The following is a 17676-nucleotide window of genomic DNA, read 5'->3' on the forward strand; positions in this document are numbered from 1 at the left end:
CTGAAGGCTCCGCACTATTAGCTCCCCGCATGGATTTATTCTTCATGCGATGAAATTAAAATGATGGTTCTGACCAATCAGCATCATTTTAAAAGTAAGTGGTTACATAGTGACCACTCTATCAAATGACAGTCAGAGTGGTTGTCGTTTAAGGGAGGGGTGATGTAACGGGGTGTATCGTTACATGAAATTAACACTTAAAGTTGTTAATTAATACAATATCTAAAAGGTAGATAATATTTGGAGAATATTACTTTATATAGTAATGCTCGGAAATCTTATCCATAAATAGGTATAAGCCGTTATATCTATTTATCCCGCAGACTAATCAGCTGTAAACGTAAACAAATAGAGACAGATAAGATTTCAATTGCATGTTTAGTACTAGTTTATAATTAAGTTAGCATTAACAGATAGAAAGAAGAGAAACTTAATTATATTAATACAGTTTTCATTTAAGCCTCTTTAAGGTAGTTGTCTTAAAGAGTAGTCTTCCTCTGCACGTACTACTGTACGTTTTTATCAAAGTCAGTAATAGCATTATCGGTATTACTGAGTTGGTCCACTTCAATGTTGATTAAATCAACATTGGTATCTTTCGCATTGACCTTAGGGCGAATGCGTGTTTAGCAAGAGCTAGACAGTTCGTTGCTCGAGCGAGTCCCTCGACGTATCCGCGAAGTATCTCTTCGAGGATACGGTTTTTAAGCTCCGTCTGACCATCTCTTTCAGGATGATCAGAAGTTGACAATTGCAACTGTGTTCCAAGTGATTAGAACACCGTTTGCCAAAATTCCACTGTAAATTTGGGGTCTCGATCTGAGACCAGTTTACGAAAAAAGCCATTGAGCAAAATTATCGTGTCAACAAAAACACGACATAGATTCTGGTTGTGACCGACTTCGGGACTGCAGCAAGATGTGCCGTTTTGCTGAAACGATCAAAAATATCATTACTCTTGTAATCGTCTTCGGGAAACCGAAACGAAATCCATAATTACAGACTGCTAACACTCTGCCAGAACAGGCAGAGGTTGTAACGGAGCATGGGATGGTCGCCAGCAATTGCTGTATAGCACAGTAAACCTTTGCGTGGTGTGCATCAATCTGTTGAGAGTCGATACAATTTCGACAACCCATTGAAGGATTATTAGGATGGATTTCTAAGTCAATCCATCAACCCTTTTAAGGGCCTTATCTTCTTGATAAGCTCTTCAAACGTCGTCAAGTAATGTTGGCGACGGAACGTTTATTGTTGCGACAGTGGCTTATGCTCACTGTTGATTTGCGCAGCCGGCTCAAAATCGGGCAAATCGGGCCGGCACGAAAGGGCATAAGCGACGACGTTAAGCCGTCCTAGTTTATACTTCACGAAGAAGTAATACTCCGCGAAGAAAGACAACCATCTCGCTATTCTTTGCGAGAGGTGTGGACTTTTTAAGGCCATGCGTAAAGACGCATGGTCCGTATATACGATGAATAGTCTATCTCCCAAGAGATAGACCCTTAACTTAGGCAGTGTGTATTTCATGGCAAGGAGTTCCTTGTCATGCACTGGATAGTTGCGTTCATCTGGTTGAAGCTGACGTGATTGATAACAGACAACGCGTCTGCGCCTTCTGTGTCATACTGCATCAGCGCACAGGTGATTGCAAGATCGCTGGTGTCACTGACCACATGAAAAGGTCGGTCTTGGTCAGCAATTGCCAGGATTGGCAATTGCATCAAGCTTTGATTGATACCCTCAAAGGAACGCTGTTAATCAGTGTTCCATGACCACTTATTTTTTTCTTCAACAAAGAAGAAATATGTACTGTCATTTCGGCGTAATTGCGTGAGTCTTTGCGCAGGTACGCCGCTAAGCCGAGGAACTTTCTAAGCTCCTTTACATCGACTGGCACAGGCCGATCGGTCATCGCCTAGATCTTTTCTGATCTGGGCGTACACCGTATTTACCCATAATACACTCAAGAAGTAGTATTTCGCTTGCAGCAAATATACACTTCTTGAGATTTGCATATACCTTGTGCTTACGTCTTAGTGTAAGAACCTTTCGGATGTGGGTACGATGTACTTCAACATTCAGCTTCCCGTTCATGGCTCTGGTATGAACGAAGACGTCATCAAAATAGCTCGGTTCAATTCCGCACCGATCGCAAAAGATTGGTTACGCATCTGTTAAATGTCGTAGGGTCATTACTAAGTCCCTGTGGCATAGCTAGCCACTCCCATAGCAATCCGCTTGGGATACTTTTTGCTGTGAGCGATAGATTCTGTTCACGCATAAGGATCTGATAGAATCCATCCATCAGATCCATTGACGAAAAGATAGTACTCTTTAGCATGCAATCAATGATTACGTCTTTTCGTGGTATCGGCGTTTGAGCCGGTACTGTTGCAGCGCTCAATTACTTTATCGCATGCAGAATCTGCCATCCGACCAGTTTCTTTACGAACACAGAAGGTCGGAGAGTTAGTGGGGAGGTCGACTCCCTCATATGGCCTGCTGCTAAACGACCAGCAAATAATTTGTCAATCGCTAATACTTGTTCACGAGGCAATGGCCACTGCTTCATCACACAGTATTTCGAATCTGGAATCAGGTCGATTTCGTGCCGAGTGCCTTTACCTTAGGCAACTCGCACGGTACGGACTCAGGAAATATATCCTTGAATTCAATCGAATTGGAAGGACGTGCGTGGGCCGTTAAACGGACTACGAAAAATCCTTTAAAGAAATCAAAAGCGTTGAATAAAGTTAAAAAGAAATAAATGTCCTTCCTTTAAACAATGCCCTTATCGAAAAGGCATTTGATTAAGAGTTTATAATACGACTCCAGAAAATTAACAAAATTGTTGTCTTATTGCGTCAATATTACCAAATTTGATAATCTTCGAACTATTAAGTAAAATTTAATATAGATAAAAATTTCTTATTTCTTTATTTATTCCTCTCATAGGAAATAATATTTATGATTTCCCTTATAGGAATAATACTTATGCTATAAGAATAAGCCATAAAAACTGTAGTAAAAGCCGTTTGTGAATTATCAGCGAAAGCCAAACTATCTGACACTGTGAAGCGGAAACAATCATGTCGGCCACTTTAATGGATAAGAAGGCCATGTAAGTGGCTTGTGACCTTCCACACGCAAAAAGACAGATAGAGGTATATTGCAAGCAGCTTGATACCTTGGAAGCAAAATGCAGGGGACAAATATGCCACCGCAAACGGTGAGTTAAAAGATCTTATGGCATACACGTCCTCCGCGAGTCTTACGGACTTGACTCTGAGCTCATCAGAGCTTACCAAAGTTTAGAGCTCAGAGCGCAAGTCCGTAAGACTCGCGGAGGACGTGTATATCTTAAGTGTGCTACGTCTTACATGAATGGCATATTGCTCCGGGTACAATTCAAAAGTCACCGCTAAATTGCATATTGTAATTGGATCAATATGCCATTCAGATAACACTCAGTGGGGAGTACCGGTGTAGCTTGGGCGCTGACAAAAGCCGTCAGCTGTTGACAAAAGAAGTCGTAGATCAACATGCTTGCATAAAAGCTTTCGTTGGTTATGAGAATGCTATCGTATGCCAAAATATAGAGCTATGTCGGCATTGGTTGTTACATCGATGTCCTTAATGTGGCCCAAGACATAATTATTTAGATATATACTTTGAAGTGGGGAGGCAGGGGACCCTCCTGATAATTATTAATATTATGGCGGTCAATATGGCCAATAGTGAGAATTTTTGCAAACTTAAATCGTTGGGGGACACTCGAACGACAATTTAGCGCGAACTCCAAGGACTATGACATTGGTGCCGGAAGAGCAGCAAGATGCAACAGTTCAAGGCCGAGTCACGGGTATCATATACCCTCCACCGGATATCCGCGCTGTGGTGGACAAGACGGCGCAGTTTGTGGCTAGCAATGGACGAGCCTTCGAGAACCGCATCGTTGGCGAGCGCATGTCGGCCAAATTTTCATTTTTGCGCGAATCCGACCCGTACCATATTTACTATGAGCATAAAGTGAGCGAACTCATTGCCAAAAAAGATGAGGTATCATCATTGGTAGAGTCACAGCAACAGGAAAAGACACAGAACATTGTAAAGGCGGCAGAGACCTCAGGAGACGTGGTCGTGGAAAAGAAGGCGGTGCAGGATGTCACGGCTCAAGTAGCTAAAAAAATAAAGGAAAAAAAGCTAGAGCCACCGCGTGAAGAGAAATATATCATTAAGCATCCAACGCTTAGCGCACTGGACCAGGAGATCATGTATCTTACAGCGCAGTACACGGCGTTAAGTGGAAGCTCGTTTCTGTCAGGTCTTGCCACACGTGAGCAGCGAAATCCACAATTTGACTTTTTAAAGCCAACCCACCCTCTATTCGCATATTTTACGGCGCTTGTAGAGAATTACACGCTCGTGATGTCCAAGCAGGAGGCGGAGATAAAGTGGTGTGTAACGATGTGCTGGTCGTTCGGTGTAACCTGTGGCCTCATCTTGATTGTTGCTGCTTTTGCAGGATTGAGGACGGAATGGAGCGTATGAAAGTGCTGGATCGATGTGTGCATCGAATAGAGTGGCAAAGAAGTATACAGGAGCGCAAAGACAAAGAGGTGGCTGAAAGCGATGCTGAGCGCCGTGCACTGGCGCAAATTGACTGGCACGACTTCGTGGTCGTGGAGACGATTAATTTCGAGAATGATGATGACTTGAACGCTTCTGCTACGTTCAATACAGATGAAGGAAAAGGTTCGGATGACGATATGGACATGGACGAAGATGAGGAAGACGAGCCAAAGCCGCAGATAAAGGTTGTTGAAGACCATGTGCCACAAGTGACGGCAGCGACTACCCAGCAGCCGCTACTGAGCGTGGATGGCAAGACAATTTCGTCCGCAGAGGCGAATGAACATATGCGAATTCTATTAATGAACCCCAAGTGGCGCGAGGAAACTCAGCGTCACCTTGAAAAACAAAAAGAAAGCTCGTATGCAGCAGGATCGGCAATTGCAGACTCGCTCCGACGTTTTGCAACGAAGCGTGCCGATATTTTTGCGTCTTCAGCAGAAGAAGAAGCGCGTTTGTTGCAAGCGACTTCAGCGCCAAGTGTTGTTGAGCTCCAAGAGCGACAGGATCAGCAGAATCAGGAGATAGACTCGGACGAAGATGCCAATTTAGCGCCTTCTTCAGTAAGCTCACGTAATCTGCAAGCTCCAGGATTCAGTGGGTCTATGGCCCAGGAACAAACTCCTACAAGTATTCTACATCCTCACCAAACACTAGGAATGCCGCCATACATGGTCTCCGGCCCAATGATGGGGGCTCCCGGAATGACGCATCCTGGCGTTGCCGCTCCAGGCATTGCCCCGATAGAAATGGGCGCGATGCCTCTCGGCATGGCTCCACCTGGAATGGGTATACCTGGCGTGAGCACTTCCGGTATAGGGCCTTTAGGTGTTGTTCCTTCGCAAATGCTTGCATCAGGCGCTTTCCCGCCATTAATAGGCAGTGGCCCACCTGGTATTGGTGGTGGCCCTCCTGGCGTCTCTGGACCTCCTGGAGAAGATTTTGAGCCATCAGCAAAAAGGCACTGTTCAAGTGGATCGATGTTATTGCCTGAAAAAGAGTTCGCTTCTCGGCATCCGGTTTGTTTAATTGGTGATGCTTTCGGTAGATTGTGGGGTCATTCACGCTCGTGCTTGTATCGTTTGCTTAGGGAATGGTGCGATTAATTGTCAAAGTTCCGAATGAACCGGAAAATACACAATGGAAGCTTGAGGGTCAAACTTTGACCGTAGAAATAGACGTGAAAGACATCATGCGGACTCTGAAGCAGAAATTGATGGTAAGAATCACACGATTATCTTCCAACTTGCGTCCTACACTGCTTACCTGTATGCATGCAGGCTGAATTGCAGGGCATGCCGGTCAATAAGCAACAGCTCAAGTTCTCGATGGGATTTGTCAAGGATTCCCTCTCTTGTGCACACTACAACTTTATAAACGACACAGTGCTCGAGCTGACTGTTCGCCAGCGCGGTGGTAGACGGTAGGGATATAATCCATCTGCAATAATTAGCTATTATTCTGTGCACGCTGCAGTACTCGTGATTATTACAAAACACAGTGGTGGCTTACAAGTAACCTTTACAGCCCTATTACTCGTGCCCCCAATCTTAATATTTTATAAAATCCTTTTTTTAGAAGAGGCATTTGCTTTCGTTCTTCTGCCAATTAGGCATTGAGATACTCAAGTGTAGACGTTATGTAGCAGTGGTCATACGACTTTGCTGCTCAAGCTTGATAAAGTTGTGATTGTGTCACAAAATATGTTAAAAAATACGTATCAGTCGATTGTTAAAGTGATGCTTTTACGGCCGTTGCTGTTCCGAGCCCAGCGTCCTGTTAGCGCAAGCTTTGCGCGCAGATTCAGCGCCTCGGTTTTCGAGGTTCCCCGCCGGCATATCTGCGTCGTTGGATCAGGTCCCGGGGGCTTTTACGCCACCAAGTACCTTTTAAAAGAGTACGCTGGTGCTCAGGTGGACATGCTGGAGGAGCTTCCTACGCCGTTCGGCCTTGTGCGTTCTGGTGTGGCACCTGACCATCCAGAAGTGAAACTTGTGATGAACGACTATACGAAGTTAGCTGCCGACAAGCGTTTCCGTTTCGTCGGCAACGTCCGTGTGGGCGAGGATGTGACGCTTTCCGAGCTAAAACGGCATTACCACGCGGTGGTTCTCGCCTATGGCGCCGCAGATGATTCCGTACTGGGTATTCCAGGTGAGAACCTGCGTGGAGTGATGTCAGCGCGCAGCTTTGTTTATTGGTACAACGGACATCCGGCCTTCCGCGACGTAAACATTGATCTGACTCAGACCGAAACGGTGGTCATTTTTGGCCAAGGAAATGTAGCCTTGGATTGTGCCCGTATCCTTACAAAGAACGTAGAGGAACTAGCAATTACGGACATTGCTACTCACGCTGTAAAAGCTTTGCGTACTAGTAGAATTAAAAATGTGTATATAATAGGGCGACGTGGTAGTGCACAGGCAGCATTTACGATCAAGGAAGTTCGAGAGCTGACAAATTTGAATGGCGTTGCGTGCGTTGTGGACCCAAAAGATATTATTAATAGCATGACTGTTGCATCTAAGGTGGAACTTCAAGAGCATCGCGCTCGCAAGCGCATGAGCGAGTTGCTGGAAAAAGCTGCTGAGCGGTTTAATAGTGCCATCGAATCGAAGCGCACGGTGCAAATTAAGTTTTTAAGCGCACCAGTGAAAATTTTTGCAGACGAGAAAGACCCAACACGAGTAGGAGCTATTGTGACAGAAAAAAACAAGCTGACGGGCGAGCCAAACAATCAGTGCGCAGTTGGGACTGGAGAGTTTGAAACAATACCATGTGGCCTCGTGCTGCGCAGCATTGGCTACAAGTCGTTACCAATCGAAACAAATATTCCTTTTGACAAAAGTCGCTCCGTCATAATGAACGATCAGGGACGCATTGTCACCAGAACCGGAGACGGGAATCAACAACCAGTGCTTGGTTTCTACTGCACTGGTTGGGTAAAGCGGGGTCCATCGGGTATTATTGGTACCAATACAATGGATGCCCGGGAAACGGTTCGCTGCATCGTTGATGACTTTGCGAGTGGGAACTACATTAAAAATATTGATGAAAGCATTTGTGGATTGGATGCTGTGGAAATTATCATCAAGAAACGTAAGCCGGACAAGCAGCTTGTTAGATGGGTAGGCTACGAGCGCATAAATGCCGAGGAAATTCGCCGAGGCAAACTTAAAGGAAAGCCTCGCGAGAAAATCACGTCCGTGGACGAAATGCTGGAGATTGCCAATCATGCCGGCTGATGCAATTACTCATGACTTTTTTAACGACACCTTCCGTTAGCATTGTCGTGGCTGTAATGATTTCTTGCTACTCGTGCCTCTCTTGTAAATTTTGTAATCGAGAAGTCTCGATGAAAATGCTTCTAATAGAAAAACCTAGCAGTGTTGCAGACTTTAAGAAAAAAATCTTGCTTGAAATGCGTCTGGAATATTTAAAAACGGACGCGATTCGTTAAGTCGCCGTGGAACAGTGCCAGAATATGCTCAATCCCGAGATCTGCCATCCGCTTTTACAGCCACGTGAGCATATCAAGTACAAAAGCCAGTCCGCGAGGGTATACTTAGCTTTAAAGTTAACCGCTTTCGTTGTTGCGATTGATGTTGGGATTGAAGTTGCTATTAAAGATGGCCTGATCACTATTTTGCTTAGTTGAATGCAAATAAAGTATAGCACTACATTTTGCACAGAGTACATCAGTAAATAATGACACGATGTCATCTCAAATGATGGTTGCTCAAATAGCAACAAGTAAAGCTAAACTACAGCTCGATCTTATGAATTTTATTATACGGCAGAATTGGTCTAAAATACCGTGTTACAATACATAGGTAATGCATAGTTGAGCGCAAACCACCTTGCTTTGTGTCGAAATCAACTCAGATTTATACGTTTGGCTGGTACTGAAAACATGTGTTTAATTGTTAGTGAATTACAATAAATCGTTAAGACGTTCCATATCCTCGACAAGGCCGTTGTGGCAGCACTTTGATAAAATATTCGGCACGTGTCTAAACCCGCCGCGGTGCGTGAAAATTCGCCGTGTTCATCCGCTGAATCCAAAGTCAACAGCAATTTTTTTGACTCAGCGACCAGCCGCCGGCACGATTTGCTGGACGGCTCCGTGTGGGAGTCCCCGTGCCAGAGCGAATGGAGCGCCTCAAGCGTGGGCGTGTGGAAAGTGCCAGCTACGAACAGAAGCATCCAGACGATTGCGAACTAAGGGTGGATTATTCGATGCAGTCTTGCAGCTCGAATGTCGCTCATATGGTAGATAGCGCATCTATCTTACCACGAGCGGGGCGAGCGCCACATCATGCAGCGTTTCTGGGGCATAAAGACTCGCTGATTCGTCCAAAATCGGCGCCAAATCTTACTAAACAGGTGCGGAAGATACTAATTTGTTCATGGATAACATTTAAGACTGAACCGTAATATGAATGTATTAAGACTGACGACAAAGTGATTTCCCGGATTTTTCCAGACATTTGTCCCCGCGAGCTGCGTATAGCCGAGATCAAATTATGGAATTGTCCTTGGATGGATAAAGGATTCTTAGCGGCGACGTTCGATTCTGGACAAGTAGTGCGACAGCTTAATACAAGCGCTTTGCCACCGCAAGCTATGAAATTCTCGGCTCGTTACGATGACCCCGATGTTGTGTCGGGCTATGCTGAAGTACATTCGACTGTGGCCGAAAATGCTGCGAAGGATGCCGCATCGGAGGTGGACAAGGAAATATGCTCATTGAAAACGCAGCTATCGCTCGAAGAGAAGCTGCAGAGACCAGTATCACCGGCAGATACGACAGTAATAGTGGAATCGTCATTAGCTACACCTACTTCGTGCTCTTTGCAGTGGAAAGCTACTGACTTGACGAACAATACTATCGCAAATCGTGCTGGCAAGCGCCCTCTGTTACGGCTAAAGCTAGAAGACATGCCTACGCCTCAGCAAGCTGAGGAGCGTGCTCAGCGAGCTGCAACTCGACTCATTGCAAAGCGAGACGCCTTGGAGGCAGCAGCGATGGCAGCTGGTGCTGATTCCGAAATTATCAACGCTACAGATGATCCTAGTGCTGCGCAACAGGCTATGATCAAGTTAAATTTCAGTTCAGACTCCGATTCAGATTTTCTTTCTCCAAGCGGTGCGGTTTGTGGCTTAAGAGAGTTGGGGCGTCATCAACTACTAATGTTTCTCTTAAATTATTCAGAACGCGAGCGCCATAGTGCAGGAAGTGCTTATTCTCCTAACCATGGCATGTTTACAACAAAAAGCGTTGCAATATCCGAGGCTGGAATTTCATCTCCTGATGCTGCATGTCTACATCTGCAAGAGAATCTGGAGCGTGTTAACGAAATCGGGCGCGGGGCTTCTGGTGTGGTGCATAAGGCGATTCACATCCCAACACTCAAAGTCGTCGCTGTTAAGGTCAGTGTGGCAAATGTCGTATCAGTGCTTTTGTAGGACTTAATGTATTGAATTTGAGGAAGGACGTTCCTGTTTACGGTAGAGGCCAGCGTCGGCAAATGGTTCGCGAGCTTCATGCACTTTATTCAAATCTTGTACCCATGGCAGATAATGAAAGCCCGAATTCTCAGCATCCTGCTCCTAATAGCAATTCTAGCAAACCAAATCCCAGGTATGTGCCGACGTGTGATGTTAAAGTGTGGCCACAATGGACTCAGGAATTGATTGCTTGCCTTTATAGGCCAAGCCCCTACATTGTTTCATTTTACGATGCATTTGTTGATCGCCCCAAGAATTCCATTTGTATGGTCATGGAATATATGAATACGGGCTCGCTACAGGACATTGTTTTACGCGGAGGTTGTCAAAATGAAAAAGTTATAGCACGCTTAGCAAATGGTGTATTGCATGGCTTGGCCCATATTCACAACAAGCGCATGGTCCATCGAGATATTAAACCTCACAATCTGCTAACGAACCGAAAAGGGGATGTCAAGATTTCGGACTTTGGTTTGGCGCGTACGCTGAACGATAATTTTACATCAACCAAAACATTTGTAGGAACTCTTTTGTACATGGCCCCTGAACGAATAGGTGGAGGCGATTATTCCTATCCAGGTGCGCTTTTGTCTATTTATGCACTTTAAGAATTAATTTCTTAGGCTTATTTATCAAATTGTTTGCTGCAGCTGATATCTGGTCGTTTGGACTTGCCCTAACATCTGTTGCTTTGGGTCGATATCCACTTCCGACTCAGGACGGATTTTTTGGCTTGGTTGATTACGTGAGTTTTTCAAACTTATAGATGCGTTTCTTACAAAAATCCTTACGTCGCTTGGCTTTCCGTTTAGGTCTCGAATGAGCACTGCCTTAAACTACCAATCGAGTCATTTTCCGACGAATGCCGCTCATTTCTTGATCAGGTTTTTTGTTGATACAAATCAAATGGCTTTATGTTAAAATGAACTGACCTGTATTTAATAGTGCCTGATAGTTAACCCTAACGAAAGACCGTCAGCAGAAACACTTTTGCAGCATCCTTTTTTAGACAAGTACACATCCGAACAGACTGTGGCTGAGGTGAGCCTTGTCATCTGTCTTTGTAAGCTGTATCTGTCGCGCTGATAATGCGTTTGCGCATCAAGTGGAAGTTATTTATCGATAAGATAAACCTTTGCGAAGAACGAAATACTGAATTAGAATCTTTGAGTGAAGCAGTCTATCGCCATATGTATGAACACTCGGTCAAAATTTCGCACTTGCCACAGGTACACCTAATTAACGTGCTCTAGCTCTAAATGAGGACTCATGTGTTGACAATGTTTCCAGTCCGACTTTGGTGTATCGTTCGTGTCGCAAGCCACACCGACGTTCTCTCGGCGACAGATTTCTCTTCAGCCAGTTCAAAAGAGGTATCAATGGCTTTATCTATCACTTTTCAATGATAACGTCATACTTCTCCGCATCTGGCGCTAACTTTATAACAGCTTGCAGCTTGGTTTAGCCAACTACCTTCATGTACCAGTTCACGTCGTACATGAGAAATTTGAAGAGGTAAGCGAATGCTTACTCAGTTCAGTCTGATAATGGACGAAGTGAGAAGAAATTAGTGGTCATTTATCTTGAAATTTTGCGTACAGAAACGATGCTATTATAGTGACAAGCTACTCGAAGATTATTGCTACTCCCCTCAGAGCTGGACAGCATCACCTGGTATTTCACGACGTCAGCAGTTTGGCATAGAAACTGATAGTCCGCAACGCACACCCAGTGAAAAAGGTTCATTCTGGAGAAAGCTGCAGGATAGTATGGCCAAACTTGGCCAACGCAAACGCAGGAATGATCGACGCTCATCGGTAAATTTATAGCATTTCAAGGAATTACAACTGTTCAAACGCCACAACACACGCTTACTGCAAAATAAAAAAATGTATAAATAAGGAGAGGTGAACATAAGCTAGTAAATAGGCTCTCGAAATTCAGTTCCATCAAAGACGCACCTGATTCGCATCCGTAGGCTTGGGCTGTGCTCCTTAAAGTGTAGGTTGGAGCGTAGCAATACTTTGGCACGAAGCCGCAAAAAGCTCCAAACCTTTTGCATGGTAGAAAGCCTGTGATCGGGCCAATTCATTGACGATTTTCTGCAAATGCACCGGTTCAAAGGTTTAGAAGCAAACTTCAAATACTATCAAGACGCCAACCTTCATATTTTCGATGCGAAAGCGGTCAAAGTGCTCCATATGTAAATTGACCAATGCGTTCCCGTTTTCAACGCGGCGTTTCTGATCCGACAATATTCTCAACTTCTTTTCCTTTTCCCTCGCCGAGCTTCCTCGCTTGAATAGAAAAGTTAGTACCAATTCTATACAAATTAAATGTTTAAATTCTTAACCACATACTTTAAGCTCGTCGTACTCTTTTTGCAGTTTAAATTCAATCTTTACAGCCTTTTCCCCATCTTCCAGAAGCCGCTGCATTACATACACGTTAGATTCTCTCCAGCATAGTTTTGTTTTGTTTTGCCTCGCACCTTCATGGGTACAATGGCCCACTCTTGGATCTGTGCGATCACTTGTAGGATCTCTTTCTCAGGGCGTAGCATCATCACTTCATGGCTTTCATTAGCAAGCTTCTGGCCGCAGTCACCTAGACTTCCAAGACAGTGGGCCAATGGCGCGCACTCCTCTTGAGCCGCAATATCTTCAAAACTCTTGGCGAATGCCAGCAGAATTGTCTCCTGCTCTTCTCGTGCCTTCAACATTTTAGCTATCAATTCTGTTAATGTACGCCCATTGCGCTCGAATATTTGAAGCTGCGCTGCTAGCAAGCGACTACGTTGCTCGAGGCTCTCACGCATCAATTTTTATCTTTCGCCACATCAACCGATTTCAAAACAGTGTGAATATAATTTAATTTAAAGAATTTAGAATTTAATTTCTTTGGAGCTCCGTCAAGGCAGCCATGCGGATCGTGATTAAGGGCGGCGTGTGGAAGAATACAGAGGATGAAATTCTTAAGGCGGCTGTGATGAAGTATGGCATGAATCAGTGGGCGCGTGTGGCATCACTTCTGTCGCGCAAGTCGGGAAAACAGTGCAAGGCGAGGTGGTACGAGTGGCTGGATCCGAGCATTAAGAAGACAGAGTGGAGTCGTGATGAAGAAGAAAAGTTGCTTCATTTGGCCAAGCTGATGCCCTCTCAATGGCGCACTATTGCTCCGATTGTTGGCCGGACAGCTGCGCAGTGCATGGAGCACTACGAGCGGTTGCTTGACACAGCTCAACAGAAAGAGGGCATCGAGTTGAGTGATGACCCAAGGCGCCTACGCCCTGGAGAGATTGATCCCAACCCCGAGAATAAACCTGCACGTCCTGATCCCGTCGACATGGATGAAGACGAGAAAGAGATGCTGTCCGAGGCCCGAGCTCGTTTGGCAAATACCAAGGGCAAGAAGGCCAAACGCAAGGCTCGTGAGAAACAACTGGAAGAGGCACGTCGTCTTGCTACTTTGCAGAAAAAACGTGAGCTCAAGGCTGCAGGTATCATGTCGCAGAATCCGAAAGTGAATACGAAGAAGCGCAAATTTATAGATTATGCACAAGAGATTCCATTTGAGAAAAAAGCTCCTGCTGGATTCTACAACGTGACGGAGGAGAAACAGATTTCTAGAATAAAAATCGATCCGAAGCGCGCAGCATTGCAACTTGACAAGTTGGAGGGCGTGCGTCGAGATGCCTTGGAGAAAAGGGAACGTAAACAGGATGTCAAGCGACAGAATTCGCTCATGAAATCGAATTTGCCTCACATCATTGCCGCAGTGAATGAAAAGAACGACCCAATCAATGTCATCAAGCGCATGCCACTAAATTTGCCAGCCCCTGTGATTTCGAATGATGAATTGAGCGATCTCGCGAAGCTAGGCATGCATGCTAGTCACGCAGCCGCTCTTGCTCTAGAGAGTGGCTCATCCAATGAAACCCGTGCACTTATGGGAGATTACAGTATTACTCCGCTGCGCTCAATTACTGGGGTCACGTCGGCAACGCCTTCAAATCGTAATGTACATGAAAATATTATACAGGAGACGGCGAATTTACTAGCTATGCGAAACAGTGCTACACCACTTTTAGGTGGGGAAAATGTTGAATTGTACGAAGGAACTGGCTATGTAGGAGCTACTCCATCTCGAACACCGTCATCGGCTTTACCAAAAGCAGCAAGTGACAAGACACCAATGTCTGCAACGCGAACACCTTTGCGTGACGAGCTAGGTATAAATCCGGAACAGCTTTTCGGCACTGAGACTGAAGATGCTAAGGCTGAAAAAGCCCGGGCTAAGCGGCTGGCTACTAGTCTACGGAAGGGCTTCGAGAGCTTGCCTGCTCCACAAAATGAGTACGAGATTAATGTGCCAGAATATCGAGAGGACAGCGGTGTCAAGGTTAGGTTTGAAGAAGATGCTGGTGAGAGAGAAATTCGTCAACAGCAGCATCTGGAACTGCAACAAATGCATGAATTTAAGCGGCGATCTACTGTTTTGCAGTTGGGCCTTCCACGCCCATCAAAAGTGAAAAAAGCGTTGATTCACAGCGAGCTTGATGAAGTTGCAGACGAGATGTACCGAATGCTCGAGTATGATCTGGCCAAATACCCTATTGAGAATCGCAAGTCAAAGAAAAGCAAATCAAAGCGCAAAAAAACTACGAGCTCGGTTGCAGTCCCACATTTGTATGAGTTTTCTGATAGCGAAATGGAGCGCGCTCGGCAATTGGTGCAGATAGAGGGTAGTTTATCTGGCATAAATGACGATTGGAAGTCTCAAAATATCTTCGCGCTAAATGCAAAGTGGACTGAAGTACAAAACCGCTTTTTGAGCAAGGCAGAGGGCGGAGGAAAGACCGACGGTGTGTATTTTCAGTTTGCAAGTTCTAAGGAGGACAAAATTCGTGCTGTACAAGCTTGCTTTGCAAATTTAAAGGAAGCTGAACAGTTTCTTGCCAAGCGTGCCCTTAAGCTAGAAGAACGTGCCAACATTGTGAATGGTGGATTAAAGTGGCGTTCGCAGCAAGGCGTAGAATTGTTGCGTGACCAGATGAGGGAGCTTCGAAATTCTGCAATCGAGCAGGCGTGTTTTGAAAATATTTTGCAACTTGAGAGTCAAGCGCTGCAAAGACGAATGACGCGTTTAGCGAACGAAGTGAATTTACAGCAGCTTGTTGAAGTCAAATTGCAGAAACAATATGCGGCATTGGTTCAGGAACAGAAGTAGTTTGGTCACGCAATTTCGTTAAAATGTTTACAAAGCATCTATTCCAAGCGATTATTTAGGTAGTGCTGCTATTCATCGTCGCTATATGTCAAAGCACTTCTGGCTGATGGCGACGCACGTTGGCTGCGTCCGACGCTTAAATTCTCCAATGAATATTTGCGATGCATTAGACTTATTAACGTCTTGAGCTCGTGCCATTTTGCGGACATGGTAGACTTGTGAGCATCAGCCAGCCGATCAAGCTTGTCTAGCATAATTTTCATCTCGGCTGGAGTGAAAACATTTAAAAAAGTCTGCAATGCCAAGTCCATCAGGGCTATTTTTTTGCAAAGTAGATCAAATGGTGGCTTTGCCTTCGCTTCCTTGCTTCTTTTGCGTATTTCCACGTATTTCTGTGTTAAATCTTCTACAATGCCAGCAACAATATCAACAACAAGTCCACTTTGAATTGGAAATTTTAGAGGCTTTTCTGATAGTGCCTGTGCCAAAAAAAAGTTTAAGTATGTTAGCATTTCATTCGCTGCATTACGTATCGCGCTGCCATGAAGTAGACTGAGCTTGCTTACCCCTTTCTGTGGGACTTTGTCAATTCGATGTTGCAGCACATATATTGCCAGTCCTGTTGTAAGTTGTGTACCCCGCATTGTGCGGGGAAGACTACGTGCAACAGCAAGCCAGCCAGCGGCATAATCGAACAAGCCTTCGTTCAAACCAGCAATACGCAGCACGAGCTGTGGCGCCCATTCGCGTCGCCACTCAGTTCGAGGAAATGCGTCCAATAATTCCTCAATACAAATGGTCGTCAGGTCAATGATACTAGCATGTATATTGCTTTCGAATTGCATGCGCAAGAAGAACATCGTGAAACTGAATGCGTCATAGCCATTTAAAATGAGCGTCTTTGTGCGCAAGCAAAGCACCATGTACATCAGCACATAGTGCATATTTACAGTCGGAAATGGCAACACACGCGACCTAATTGTGGATGGCGGCGTTTCAGAAATCTTGCTCTTCACACTCATGGAACGTTTGCTGTCCTGGAAGCCATATGCACGGAACGCATTAAGAAAATCATAAATTGACGGCTTCCATTCCATATCAAAGGGAGGAAAGTCGATGTCAAACGATACTTCAATAGGATGCGCAAAGTACGCCACCGGTAAAGCTGACAGTAAACTTGAGATAGACACTTGCGGTTTAGACCTGTGAGCAAATAGTAGATTGCTAAAGCAGCCTCCTACTACATGACTGCTGCTGTGCGTTGACACTACATCAAATAATGCAAACGATGCCTTGACAAGTCAGATGGCGTACACCGCATCGATAAAAATGTTGATAATGGACACATACTCGTCATAAATAACCAAAAACCAATCTTCGAGGGTACACGAATTGTTGTCATCGAAGAGTCTGCGGACATGGCCTCATTTTTTCGTACCAGCATGCAGCGGACCAATATGGCTTTGGACCACAGCAAGCTTCGCAGCTCTTCATCATTAGAAGACTGCATGATTTCATACACAAGCTTGAGCTCACTCTGCAGCTCGCTTTCTGTTGCTTTGTAGGTGCGAAACGGTAGTGGCTATCATTCATCGTGTATACAATAACAACAATTTAGCGGCTTCTTAAAATTTTCTTTATCGACAAATGGCGCACCTCTGTCATTGGCATAAATACGTAGCCAAACTTTTCCTCCGTGATTGTCACTTCCGAGGATGTGAAAAGGTGGTTGTCACCTGAGAGTGCAGACAGAGTATCGTCCATGCAACTTATGAGCTTTCCTATGGGTGCATCCTTATCTTTAAGTTCACTCTCTTCGCGAAGATGTTTTAATTTGCGCTCACGATTTTCGCGCTTACGTTTTTCTGCTAAGCCACTGCTTAGCAGCGCGTCCAAACTCGTAAATTCATTCAAAATCGCACTGGCCTTCTGCCGCTTGCCGCGGCTGCGGCGTGTATCTTTCAGTGTAACTGTATCCTCTTCGGATAATGAAGAATCAAGTGATGTACTGCGTCGCCTGCGAGTGCTATTACACACCTTTGCGGCGCTTGGTCGCGAAATTGCCATAGGGATTAAAAAGATTATTTGATGCGTTTTGTCCTCGTGTACAATCTGTACAAGTAACACAATTATTTTGTTGTTGAAGAAATGAAATGTATCAAGACCCTAATTTTGCTCCAGCTTTTATAATGCGTTACAATTTCACTGATGAATGAAAAAATCAACAAGATTGTCATAAGTAGTATCTTTAAGGGTATCAGTTGATGTCGTGACAGTGCCATTGAGGTTATTATTTTGGTA

General features: G+C 44.8%; 6 protein-coding genes across 6 annotated transcripts; 4 read left to right on the top strand and 2 right to left on the bottom strand.

The window, feature by feature from the left end:
• Positions 1-3680: 3680 nt before the first annotated feature.
• On the top strand, positions 3681-6217 carry CCR75_003438 (uncharacterized protein). Its single transcript, XM_067961532.1, has 4 exons — positions 3681-4457; positions 4529-5654; positions 5726-5854; positions 5916-6217. Exons 1-4 carry the CDS (start codon positions 3811-3813, stop codon positions 6060-6062), a joined length of 2049 nt encoding a protein of 682 aa, XP_067821416.1. The 5' UTR covers positions 3681-3810; the 3' UTR covers positions 6063-6217.
• A 121-nt stretch (positions 6218-6338) lies between these two features.
• On the top strand, positions 6339-7880 carry CCR75_003439 (uncharacterized protein; the record flags this gene model as incomplete). Its single annotated transcript, XM_067961533.1, has 1 exon — positions 6339-7880. The coding sequence occupies one exon, from the start codon at positions 6339-6341 to the stop codon at positions 7878-7880; it is 1542 nt and encodes a 513-aa protein (XP_067821415.1).
• Positions 7881-8618: 738 nt separating this feature from the next.
• CCR75_003440 (uncharacterized protein) lies at positions 8619-12980 on the top strand. The gene is made up of 15 exons (XM_067961534.1): positions 8619-9021; positions 9088-9784; positions 9851-10068; positions 10131-10279; positions 10349-10725; positions 10797-10891; positions 10959-11030; positions 11092-11187; positions 11274-11375; positions 11437-11519; positions 11595-11661; positions 11748-12254; positions 12315-12443; positions 12507-12578; positions 12638-12980. Exons 1-12 carry the CDS (start codon positions 8788-8790, stop codon positions 11973-11975), a joined length of 2418 nt encoding a protein of 805 aa, XP_067821795.1. The 5' UTR covers positions 8619-8787; the 3' UTR covers positions 11976-12254; positions 12315-12443; positions 12507-12578; positions 12638-12980.
• Positions 12273-12964, bottom strand: CCR75_003441 (uncharacterized protein; the record flags this gene model as incomplete). The annotated part of the gene is made up of 3 exons (XM_067961535.1): positions 12273-12443; positions 12507-12578; positions 12638-12964. The coding sequence occupies 3 exons, from the start codon at positions 12962-12964 to the stop codon at positions 12273-12275; spliced, it is 570 nt and encodes a 189-aa protein (XP_067821796.1).
• An 88-nt stretch (positions 12981-13068) lies between the features above and the next one.
• CCR75_003442 (uncharacterized protein) lies at positions 13069-15375 on the top strand (the record flags this gene model as incomplete). The annotated part of the gene is made up of 1 exon (XM_067961536.1): positions 13069-15375. One exon carries the CDS (start codon positions 13069-13071, stop codon positions 15373-15375), a length of 2307 nt encoding a protein of 768 aa, XP_067821793.1.
• On the bottom strand, positions 13109-17442 carry CCR75_003443 (uncharacterized protein; the record flags this gene model as incomplete). Its single annotated transcript, XM_067961537.1, has 4 exons — positions 13109-15854; positions 15942-16642; positions 16726-16957; positions 17032-17442. 4 exons carry the CDS (start codon positions 17440-17442, stop codon positions 15444-15446), a joined length of 1755 nt encoding a protein of 584 aa, XP_067821794.1. The 3' UTR covers positions 13109-15443.
• Positions 17443-17676: the final 234 nt, after the last annotated feature.

This window comes from Bremia lactucae (genome assembly GCF_004359215.1).
Source record: "Bremia lactucae strain SF5 chromosome Unknown BlacSF5_NotPlaced_19_SHOA01000004.1_2068294bp, whole genome shotgun sequence".
NCBI lineage: Eukaryota > Oomycota > Peronosporomycetes > Peronosporales > Peronosporaceae > Bremia > Bremia lactucae.

Bases quoted from the DNA above. Each gene is read 5' to 3' on its own strand.
- CCR75_003438 (XM_067961532.1), top strand. From the start codon at position 3,811: ATGACATTGGTGCCGGAAGAGCAGCAAGATGCAACAGTTCAAGGCCGA. The intron at 4,458-4,528 runs GTGGTGTGTAAC...CTGCTTTTGCAG, and splicing joins AAGCAGGAGGCGGAGATAAA to GATTGAGGACGGAATGGAGC. The intron at 5,655-5,725 runs GTTTGTTTAATT...TCGTTTGCTTAG, and splicing joins AGTTCGCTTCTCGGCATCCG to GGAATGGTGCGATTAATTGT.
- CCR75_003440 (XM_067961534.1), top strand. From the start codon at position 8,788: ATGGAGCGCCTCAAGCGTGGGCGTGTGGAAAGTGCCAGCTACGAACAG. The intron at 11,520-11,594 runs GTATCAATGGCT...ACTTTATAACAG, and splicing joins CTTCAGCCAGTTCAAAAGAG to CTTGCAGCTTGGTTTAGCCA. The intron at 11,662-11,747 runs GTAAGCGAATGC...TTTTGCGTACAG, and splicing joins TACATGAGAAATTTGAAGAG to AAACGATGCTATTATAGTGA.